This window comes from Lactuca saligna, chromosome 9 (assembly GCF_052625555.1).
Source record: "Lactuca saligna cultivar CGN05327 chromosome 9, ASM5262555v1, whole genome shotgun sequence".
In the NCBI taxonomy this organism is placed as follows: Eukaryota; Viridiplantae; Streptophyta; class Magnoliopsida; order Asterales; family Asteraceae; genus Lactuca; species Lactuca saligna.
The window spans coordinates 58,988,561-59,001,104 of NC_136425.1; the positions used below are offsets into that span (position 1 = coordinate 58,988,561).

At 35.9% G+C, this 12,544-nt stretch overlaps 1 protein-coding gene across 1 annotated transcript; it reads right to left on the bottom strand.

Annotated features, from left to right (window-relative positions):
• Window positions 1-5,106: 5,106 nt before the first annotated feature.
• On the bottom strand, window positions 5,107-7,763 carry LOC145014192 (heavy metal-associated isoprenylated plant protein 31-like). Its single transcript, XM_078972563.1, has 3 exons — window positions 7,649-7,763; window positions 7,400-7,478; window positions 5,107-5,545 (listed from the first exon to the last, which is right to left on the bottom strand). The coding sequence occupies exons 1-3, from the start codon at window positions 7,652-7,654 to the stop codon at window positions 5,208-5,210; spliced, it is 423 nt and encodes a 140-aa protein (XP_078828689.1). The 5' UTR covers window positions 7,655-7,763; the 3' UTR covers window positions 5,107-5,207.
• Window positions 7,764-12,544: the final 4,781 nt, after the last annotated feature.

The window sequence follows — 12,544 nt, forward strand, 5'->3', positions numbered from 1 at the left end:
TGGATCTGAAATAAAACACAAACAAATTTAACACATGTCTGGAAGTGGATTTGCAAAACGAAGAACCTTCACTTTATCGATTTTGTTCAATTTATTAGATTAAGTTTACAAATGTTCCAGACTCTAAACACACACATACATAGTTACACATACATCAAGATTAATTTGATTTAAACAACGGAAACAAAGCTCAATATCATTAGCTATGAAGTCGATTAGAACTAAAAACATACACACACAAATATGAATATGGATCTCAAGAACACTCATTTTTTCTGAGTTCAAGAACAAGAACATCACATTCACAAACCCATAAATCATTTTTCTTGATCTGATGAACTGCCCTTTACCACCACCTGAATCGAAATCAAGAAAATTTTCAAACAAACCCAACAACAACAATCTAGATAGAAAAAGAAGAAGGAAAGAAATATAACAAACATAGCAATAACAAATCTCAACCCTAGATCACGATTTCAGTTGTTTTCTGCGGGCACATTCACTCAAGATAGCCACTGGACGAATAAAGTTGGGGATTTCCGACCCTCTGAGAATGAGAAAGCTTGGGAGAGAGATGAACAATCAATGAAATCGATAAGGAGAGCTATGGATCTAGAAACCGCCGCCTGAAGCATAATCACCACCACCTGAAGTTAGTAGAGGGATTTAAAGAGACACAAGAGCAGATGAAAAGAGACAGAAACGTAGATCGGATATTGGAGCTACAACCCTTCATAAACGTAGATCGAACAAATATGGCGCAATCAGAAAACCCTTCGTCGGAGAAGGCGGATGGATGTCTTTAGTAGTGGACAGCGCCATCATTTTCGTCGGATGAACAAATATGGATTTCACCTTGATCATTTAGGAAAGCTTCGATAGAGATGACAAATTTGGGGGTAATGAGTGCTTGGTAGTCAACTAAGAAGACGGAGATGTCAGATTTGAGGGTAAGAGACGTGTCTCCGGTGGATGTGCAATTTTCCGGTGAATAAAGATTGATCACATCCGAGAGAAAATGGAAGTGTATGAAGAAGATGAATAGGTCGATTCTTGGAGAGAGAGAGAGAGAGAGAGAGAGAGAGAGAAAGAGAGAGAGGTATTTTATTTTTGTTATATTTTTAATTGTTTTTTAATTACATGTAATAAAACAAAAATAAAAAATTAAACAATAAAGGCTAAATCGTCTTTACAAAAAAATTTAAACCAAATTAGACAAACTTGCAAGGAAATGAAACTATTGGATCATCCTTGCGAGTCAAACCCATTTTGGACCAAAGTTGCTAGTTTTGACATACCACAAGGATATTCTTGCAATTTTGTCTATTATTAATTTTTGCAAGTGACCCAATAACCAAGAATCGATAACTTAACAAAATATCAAGAATTAGGAAGTAGGATCCTGAAAAAAAAAAAGGAAGGAGAATGAAGTTGGAATCTGTATTTTACGATTGATGATGCAAGTTGACGTTGCCTTCTTTTCGTTAAGGAAAAAATTGTGAAACAAAAAAAGCCGTCGATGATTATAAGGAGTATTTGGTTGAAGATAAGGTAAAAAAGAAACCAATATTAAAAAGTAAAAACTCATTGTTAAACAATCAATAAATGCTCGTAATTTTTTATCCATCCAAGCACTAAAATTAAACTTAAACTATGTAATATTATTGAAAACTTATTGTATCAAACCAATATTATAAGTGTAACATCTCGGAATATCAAGAGTAGAATTGAAGGGTTAAAAGTGTTTTGAAAGGGCAACTCGGCGAGTCCATGGGTGGAGTCGGCGAGTAGGGTTGCGACTCAGGTCGCATATTAAGTGGCCAACTCGGCGAGTCCAAGGCTGGACTCGGCGAGTAGGCGCTGAGTGGAGAAAACCCTAAATCCGGAGGATGAGCCCTATTTAAAGGACATTATACCCTCTCCCCAGCCTCTTTGATCTCCCTTGAAGTCCAGAAACCCTAGATACGTGATTGTGGAGGATTTGAGTGCATTTGGAGCTTGGGGAAGTGATTGTTGAAGCAATCTTGAAGGAGAAGAGACTTGGATCAAAGGGCTTTGCAAGGATTCGGATTAACCTTCTCTTGGAGCATCCTTTTGAGGTATTACTTCATTGTTTGAGCTGCTATTATCTAGATTCATCATTTTTGGAGGTGTTAGAGATCATATCTTTTGATGTATTGGAGTTTAGAGGTTAGATCTGAGGTTGCTACCTCAGATCTGGAATGGAGGAGGGTTAGAATGCATAAAGGTCCCTGTTTTTGAGTGATTGATGGAGCTATCTTGTCCCAAAACCCAAACCCTAGAGTGAAAATGCCTAGATCTCCTTGGATTCACGTAAAGATTACCACTTTACGTGATGGATGGCCTTAGGAGGGGTAGATCTATGGTTTGGATCATCTGCATGGCTTGGAAAGCCTCTGTACGGATTCAGACCCCGTGGTACTCGGCGAGTCACATGGGTGGACTCGGCGAGTTGGAAGAACCACTCGGCGAGTTGGATGAAGATGGCCTGGAACTCGGCGAGTTGTAAGAACAACTCGGCGAGTAGGTTGAAGATAGTCGTAGATTCGGCGAGTCTGTTCTTGGACTCGGCGAGTCTGGTCGTAGGGTCCAAGTTTCTTTTGGAAGGGCTGTGACTCGGTGAGTCAAGGGATGACTCGGCGAGTTGGGTCGCGAATTGAAGGAGGTTCTGCGTATGGGGACTCGACGAGTCATCGGGTTGACTCGACGAGTAGAGTCAGTCAGGGGTAGACTTTGACTTTGACTTTGACCAAGGGTTGACCAGTTGATTTCCAGGGGCATTTTGGTAATTATTGAATATTGTTTTTAGTTCAGTGTATTAGTGGTTGGCGAGTGGTGGAGATCCTACCAGTAGTCGGAGCAGCTTGAGTTATCCGTTCAACCAGCAGTTTCGAGGTGAGTTATCCTCACTATATCAACATGGTCTAAGGCACCAAGGCCGGCCCTTTATCGGATTGAGATCCGGGTATCTGTTGTTATGTTATTGCTTTGATATGTTTGCATCCTGGTAGTTAGGATGGTATTCATTAGAGACCTGGTTAAGGTCGGTATCCTGGTATATAGGATGATGCTATGCTAGTGACCGGTTAGGTCGGTATCCTGCTTAGAGTATATTTTGTTACATGATCTGCTAGATCGGTTTGATTGAATATGAATTGTTATGTGATTGTATGTTTATGTGCACATGGTTGTTTGGACTGGAGTTGGGTTGAGGCGGGTCCTGCTTCGTGCTGTAGGCCAAGATACCCAGGGCAGACCGGTTGTTACGAAGACCCAGCGAGCAGTCCGGATAGGCTGTAGGCCCCACGAGGGCGGACCAGACGTGCCGAGGCTCGGAGAGTGGATCAGGCCGACTGAAGGCCCGATGCGGGCAGACCAGTCATACTGTAGACTCAGAGAGTGGACCGGGTGGGTTGAAGGCCCGGTGCGGGCGGACCAACCACACTGCAGACTCGAGGGACATGACTGGACTCGGAGGGTGGACCAAGTGGACTGAAGGCCCGACACGGCGGACCAGTCCTACAGTAGACCCGATATGCATGGTTGTTCTGTGATTCAATATGATATGGCATGTTACGTGTATGGTTTATGTGGTTGGTATTTTGGGGGTATCTCACTAAACTTTCGGGCTTACAGTTGTGGTTTAATGTTTTTCAGGTTCTTCAGGAGACTGTGGCAAGGCAAAGGCGTGATCGTACCACTCCTCGTGTTTATGTTTTATGATATGGACCTGGGAATACTCTGATAATAAATGTATTGAAAACCTTTTTGTAATAACTTAATGAATTGGGATGTTTTTGAAAAGTTTAAATTTTGTTGAAATTTTTTGTCGTTACAATAAGTTAATAAGCAATACCAAACATCCATTATTTGGAGAAAGCTTAAGGGCTAATGTTATAAAAACCTTTAAATTTTCCAAAAATATTCGGTTTTTCCTATGGTGAACATTTGTGTCTACTAATACCGGATATTCGTTATAAGTTTTGTGCTTAAGCCCTTTTATCAGGTTTCCAACCCTTAACTGATTACTTTTTCCTCTTTCCTCAACGCTATGCAAACCCACTAACAATCTCCCCAAACCTTCTTCTTCTTCCCCCCACCGACTGAATAAAAACAATTTGAGCAAATCCAACACCGACCCATTACGTTTTAAACCAAAACACACGAATTTCATCAAGAGTTTTAAGAAGGTTTATGTGAGAACTCACACACATTCAAGCAACACTTCAGAACTCAAAGAAGATTTCAAAACAAAATCAAGATTTCAAAAACAAACTCGAACAAGGAAAGGATTTCAGATTTAGAACTAAATTCATAACTCAAACAATAATATTTCAAATAAGATTTGGATCTGTTCTTGAAAAACACATACACATACATTCAAAGAACTAATAACTCAAACAAGATTTTTGGAAACAACATTTCAAATCTGGGATCATTTGTTCTTGAAATATATGGATTTGTTCCCGTCTTCCCCACATCAATTTATACCACCAATGTTCTGGAAGATTTGGATTTTGAAATATGGGTTTAAAGCAACATGAAAACAAACAGTCGTTAAAACACAAATATGAGTTACCATGCATAGTTCAAAGATGAAAGGATTTCGAGTAAATACTCTCTGATAGTTGAGTTCCACTATCACAAACAGTCCATTAGGGTCCAGTTGTGTCATTCCACTAAATGCTTTGATTCTTCAGCTCAACAACAAATATCCTTGAAAAACCCTAGCTCAGTTTTGTGTTTTGGTGATAAATGAAGAACACACGCCGACGGGTGAAGCAAGTGAGTTTAAGTATCGAGTCTTATATTATTAATTGACGTAGCAAATCCTATGTGTAATCCACTTACTACATAAACTAAATATTAAATCAAAGTTGTTTACACCTAGACAAAGTTAACCAGGAAACCGTTTAAAATCGGGGAAAATGACTTAATTGACAAAAAATAAAAAATAAAAAATAATGACTAGATAGGTAAACAATGTATCCCCACTTCGCAATCTACCTCCGTCCTCACCAATTTTCGTTCCCCATCAATAATTAGATAAACATTTTCATCAAATCACACAATTAGTATAATGCATTTAGCACATAAAAAATACATTTAATTTAAACTTATAAATTTGTAAAAATATTAATATAAATAAACAGATGAGTTTTTTTTTCCATATAATAGAATCACATTCACATGATCATACATGCATGAGGGTTATCATCACTGAAGAGGGAGGCGACGACTTCATCTGAGGCAATGGCGGCTGAGTAAGCCGACGGAGTGTTGAAGAAGGCGTGTAGATTATGTCGTGCATAGTTGTTTTTTGATGACGTGTCGTAATAGTATTGGTTGGCAATGTGGGTCGGGTACTTGTAAAATGAAGCGAAATGGGAGTGACCCGGGTATGGCCATAGTTCAGCCGCTTTACCCGTCCGTTTTATTGCTTTGAGGACTTTCTTCTCTTCTAAAGCATAACCTCTCACCATGACCTTTTGCATCTCCATGTCAATTTCTACTTCTTCAACTCCTATAAAATAAATCAAATTTAAATCTATGTTTTGATATTTTTCTAATATATTTAATATGTAACCATAGAGGTTACACTTATGAAAATTCTGAAATGACTAACAGGAAAAAAAAACAATGTTTTTTAAATATGATATTACAAAACTTGATTAAAATATTAATTTGATTCATAATTATGAGTTCTGTTTCTCTTTGATATGGATAAATAAAACCATGGCCGAATTATGTATTTTAATGATTTTTATATCGATAGATTACGGATAACTAATTGTTGAAATCGGTGAATTATGTTCATCAGAAAATCACATTTAATTTATTAAGTCTTATGGATTCAGTATGTATTTCACAAATATGAAAAATATACTATATACCTATAGAAAAAACATAATTTATAATGGCATAAAGAAAAATGGGTTTTAGGATGAATATACCACAACTTTTTTGGGTTTGATATAATGACAACCGACAAATTTAATGATATATTTGTATTTATGCATAATATTACGTAACATGTATTTTTTCTAAGTATGGTACTCGACATTAACATGTATTTTCATTTTCCTTTTTTCATTTTTTTTTGTGGTAAAACAGACTATGAATACTCAAATAAAGAATCTAAAAAAGTCGTTGATTAATGGTATGTAACCAAATACAAAAATACCAAGTGACTATATCAAAAAGTTGTCGTATATTTACACTTGGTTTAGGGTGCCAATGACACATACCAAAGTTGCATATTAAGCAATCTAAGCAACTCTTACGAAATGTAGAAGGTTCCTAGCATTTTGGTCTCAAGTAACCAAATTTATATAGACCAAGTGCTCATACTCTCGTACATATGATATTGTATTTAGTTACAATTTAGGTTTTAGGTTTAGAGTATGTTTCACAAAGCACAATGTATTGCATTTTGTTTTTGGTGTTTATGTTGTATATTGTAATGTATTTGGTTATATGTATATGAAAATATTTATTTATTTATTTATGTTGTTATATGTTCTTCTAAAACGATTAATATGTGTTGTTTATGTTGCATATTGTAATGTATTTGGTTATTTTGCAAAAATAAAATAAATATAATAATCTTTGTTAATTATCTCTTTTTTGATTGTTAATTTAATCAATATCTTTATAAAGAAAATTATATCCTTTTTATACCAAAAATTATTTTAATATCAAAGAACACTAGTACAACAGCCCTTTTGAGTTTTGACATATTTTTTAATTATGGGTATAGTTGTCATTTCTTATCAAGTATAGTAAATTGGTCAATGCTATTTTGTTGGTCAAATTCAATTATGCAAGAAACTTGGAAACCAGATGTTGGACTTGGACCAGTTTCAGTACAACCTTACAACTTCCAATAATAAATCACCTAGAAAATCTATCAACATTAAAGCGCTATTTTTCATGTTATTATTCTTAATATTTTTATGTTTGATAGACTAAATTTTCGAAAATACAACTATCTGTTTTTCTATTTAAATATAACATAACTTACATTAAGATATATAATCACAAAAAAAAAAATAAGCCACACCTTTAAGTTTATAAACCCAAATCTTAGTTTAAAAAGAATGTAATTAGTTTTTGAACATCACAACTTATTGAGTATTTGCTTAAAACCCCAAGCTTTTATTCATAAAAATTATTGGTATGAACTATAAAATATATATTGTTTAATGTTTCAACAAATTCAACACTAACTTCAAGCTTTTTTAAATACTAAATTATTTACTTTAATTTTAATACAATATGATATCACATTTTACCATGTATCAATCAAATAATATACCATTAAATTAAATATTTTGACAAGAAAAAGAAAATTACGCAAACTGAAAAAGCTATTTACCTTTCAGCTTGAAAAGAGCTTTCTTAAGCTTGGAAGCACATCCCTGACAATCCAAGTTTGGAACTCTCACCTCCACCGCCTGCAACCACCGGCAACCACCACATCACCACCCAAACATTGACAAATTATATCATTTTCTATGCCAATATATACATATAATTTTGCATACGTATCACGTCATGTGTTGTTTGTGTGTGTATATGTGTGTGTGTGTGTGTGTGAGAGAGAGAGAGAGAGAGAGAGACTTACAGACATGGCTGGTAATAGAGTGAGAGAAGACAAGTAATCTCAAAAGAACAGCCGTTACATTATATACACATTTTATTTCAAAAATGGAACTAATAAATATTTGTTTTTATATATAATATAAGTTGCTCTTTAATAATGACCAATTTAATAATATGTATCGATTAAAATCCTTATCCACAAATGTATTGTAATTATTAGGAGCCCACAAATAGCTAACCTTTAATTTATATCTTATTATATAGCAATATGTTTCGGTTATTTGTTATATCGAAATAAATATTCTGTAATAACTAATAAGAAAAAGTTATATATATATATATATATATATATATATATATATATATATATATATATATATATATAGTATTAACCAATATGAATATGGGAGCGTTGTAGAGGTTTGAAGAATTTTGAATCCGTAAAGGCGCGTAGATTAGAATTAGATAGAGCGCAATACAGCAACCGGTAATTGGTAAGTGGGGCCCTTCAAATTGAAGACTACAACCAAGGCCTAGCCCAGAAAAGAGAACCCACTTTTGGTTCCATTTTTCCTCAAAAAGCTTGTATATTATGAATAATAATATAAAATTTTTAGTTTAAAATCGTGTAATTATTAGGCTGATAGTTATATGATTTTACTTATTATAGCTTTAAAATCGTGTAATTATTAGGCATAGTTATATGATTTTACTTATTATAGCTTTTTTTTTATATATGATTTTACTTATTATTAAAGTGCTCAAGATTTTCTTCTAGCTATTTTTATAAATAAACTTAGGTTCCGTTTGATAGTTGTTGGCTGAAAAAGTGCTGATTGGAAAATATCTGTCTTGGTAAGAAATTTTGACTGAGTAAGAAACTATATTGTTTGATTGTACATCTGACTGAATTTGCCGACTAATAAAAAATGATCATTTTACCCTGTTGCTTTATTTAATGATAGATGAAATTGATGAAAATTATAAAAACATACATTTTAAGCACAAATTTGATTCAACATTTAGAACAAACATACATATAATATTTTTGTACCCAAAATACCCCTGCTCATGAAAATGTCATATATAACAAAACAAATCAACAATATACCAATTAGTAACTCAAAACTTTTTAAGTTGATCAACAAGCACTTTAGTGATTACAAAACCATTAATTGTCACTTATATCAAATTAACACCGATTAAATTCTAGACATTTGGATCATCAAAACCTTAAATTCTTCAATTTCGAATTCCAACTCCATTTACATAACATGAGTCTTGATAACTTCCCGGCATTGATCGACCGATGATATTGTTCTCAAGAAAATGTGTTTGGGAACTCATCTTTCTTGCTCATTCTCCTTCCTCCATAAGCTTACCATTAAAGCAAGTCATATCTTTGATGCTCAAAACAAATGGTTTTATGATTTTATTTTTGGTAGAATAATAAGATCAACTACAATCTAAAACAAAAGAATAAACTAAAAACCAACAGTAAAACAATATTCTTAACTTTACCATAACATTTATCAAGATCAGGATTAATAAGAATATAAATGCAACAGATATGTATTTGTTCAATTGAATAGATATGTATGTATTTAAGTGATATATATGTATTTCTAAAAAACAACCAAATTGCTACTAGTTCACAAAGAAAAATCAAACACAAAATCATGGCCACAATCAATATATCAACAAAAATCAACAGCAAAATCAACAACAAAACCAGCAAAAACAAAGAACAATTAATGAGAAACATCAACATATCATCAAAATTCAGAATAGGACAGAAAAATCAACATGAACAGGACAACAAACATCAACGAGGAACAAAAATTGGAACCCATATACATGTTCAACAGATAAAATCAGAAATTGGAACCTATTCTGTCAACTGGTATGCATAAATAAGAGAAATCTGAAAAATCAGAAATACAAAAGGAACGGAAATAAAAAACGAACAAGAAAAATAGGAATAAAAAAGGAACATAAATCAAATCAGAACCCATATCTGATGAGAAGAGGTAGTCGATGGAGGAAGGCGATGGCGACGAAGATGGATGACTGAAGCGACGACGATGGGGCTAGATGATGGCGGCGATGTCATTGTCGTCGCTGAGATGATGACGATTTGGCTGTAACGTCTATTGTTCAAGGCTGGAGGAGATTGGCACAAAGGGTAAAAATGTGAAGGTTCTCAATCAGCTAATTTTTTTCACTGACTCGGTAAGAAGCAAAATGACCAGGTCAGACCTTTAAATATGCAAATCAAACAAACTCTGCTGGCCGAATCAGAGAAAAAACTCTGACCGAACTCAGTCAGATTGAAATCAAACAGGACCTTAGGCATTTGGCCAACATATATCTTCTGTGGAGTATCGTACTATTTTCAAATATCGACTCATGATTTCAGTATTATCAGTTGACGAGATATGTCCGGTGTGCCGCAAGGCATGTTCAAACTCTTTTGGAGAGCATGAAACTCATTACAAAGAACTTTCGGGGTTCAAATACAGACACGATGTGGTTATAGATGTTTTGGTCGACATATTCAAGTGTACCGGGGTTTCCGCCAAGAAAGAGACACTTGTGAATTTTTTTCTACTAACCAGATAGAAGGAAGGTCAGCCCCTTAGACCGTCTTACTTTTTGATTTTAGGATGAGTTGGAAAGAAACACGCATGTGTGGACCTTACATGGATATCCCTTTTAGTGGGCCTGAGGGTCGAGGGTTCCATGGCAGGACATGCTGCATCAAAAATTGTTATATGCAAGATTACCAAACATGAGAAATCATGCATGTAAAATCAACACATGTTCTGTAACATCCATAAATTTTACGCCAAATTTAAATTTTTTCAATCATAAATAAAATCAAACAACGTTTGTTTACAAAAATGTTTTCAAATCAATATCCATCAGAGTGTCCCAAAATCATAACATAAGGATGAGGAGCGGTACGGTCACACCTTCGCCTTGCCATGATCTCCTGAAGTGCCTGAAATAATAAACTGAAAACTGTAAGTCCGAGGGCTTAGTGAGCTACCCCTAAAATACCAATAACAGATAATCAACAACATGCATATTGGGCCTTCGGTCTGACTGGACCGCCCTACAGGGCCTACAGTCTATCTGGATCTATCCCGAGCCTTCGTCATGACTGGTCCGCCACGTGGGCCTACAGTCTCCCTAGACCGCACATAGGGTATGTTGGCCTTCAACACAAAGCAGAACCGCCTCAACCCAACCAACAAGCAAATAACCACGTGCGCATAACTATCATATACTGGCATATACAAACATCAAACACATTTATCTCACTGATCATCAATCATAAAATTTTCCCGTAACTAGAGCACCGACCTAGCAGGTCACTAACATACCAATCCCTACGGATCATAAGAGCATAACATACTGTCTACCCTGATTCCGATCTAACAGATCATACCACACATAGCATACCATAACAATAACAACTAAAAGGGTCGGTCTTGGTGCCGTAGACCTTATCGATATAGTGAGGGTAACTCACCTCTCAGATGTCGACTCGAAAGGTAAACTCCAACTCTCCGATCACTTGACATAGGATCCACCACCTATTATCATAGTACAACATTCTCATAAGTCCTTAACCTTATAAGGTACTCTATAACCCACTAGTCAACCCCTGGTCAAAGTCAAAGTCCTCAATCAAGGTCAACAGTCCATGTTGACCTTAACTCGCCGAGATCCTTGAAGCACTTTCCAACTCACCGAGTCATCAGGGTGGCTCGTTGAGTAACTTCGATTCTCGATCAAACTTTAAGGCCACCCGTTGATTTTCCTCTTTGCAACTCGACGGATACACACGCATACATATCCTGGAGAAAACTCATCCGACTCGCCGAGTTGTTCTTCAACTCGTCGAGTTTATGGCAATCTTCATCGGACTCGCCGAGTTGTTCATCCAACTCGTCGAGTTCACGGCCATCTTCATGTAACTCGCCGAGTCAACATTGCGACTCGCTGAGCCCATTCAGTCCTTTTTCCATACAGACTCGTTTCGAGCCATGCAGCAGCTCCAAATCACAGATCCAAGCTTCTAGGGCATGCTTATCACGTAAATTTGCAAACTTTACGTGCATGCATGGCTATAAAGGCTGTAAATGCCTATTTTAAGTTCTTAATGGAGCTTCATGCTCAAGAGGGACCTCAAACATGACCAAAACTGCAACTTTATGCTTCTAGAACCCAAGGAGGGTCCATATCTGAAGTTACAACTTTAGATCTAGCCTATAGCTCATCTTGTTAACTTAATATTCCATAAAAACCCTAAAACTCAACCAATAAAAGAGATCTACAAGGAAAATGGCGATTTGGGTACCTCTAGAAGATGATAACTGAGATGAGTGTTGATTCCCACACTCTACTTGTTCCACAAGGCCCTCTTTTCAAGCTTCAAACACATAATGGGCACACACACATACACATATTAGGGTTCTCAAGGACTCTCTAGAACTGTAAAGAGGCCCAAGGGAGGCTAATGTTCCTTTAAATAAGGTGCAAAACCTCGGGATTTAGGGTTTCATCTACCAGTTCCTACTCGTTGAGTCCCAATTTGGACTCGTCGAGTAGGTCACTTAACACGCGATCCCACCTCGCTGATACTTGACAAGTAGGGCAACCAACTCGTCGAGTAGGGCTTAACCCAAGAAATCTTATTTAAAACAATACCTGAGAATCGGGGCGTTACATGTTCATATCGTTTGCATCTAATATGTTTGGTTTCCTTACATCGGAGGCGATAAAGCTTATTAATATAGTACAACAGACCATGCATAACAATGTTATATCCTCTATATCTATTGATGTAGTTTTCATAAGAATTAACTTTACCATACAAAAATGCTTAGTGGTGCAAATTGTTGGCCGC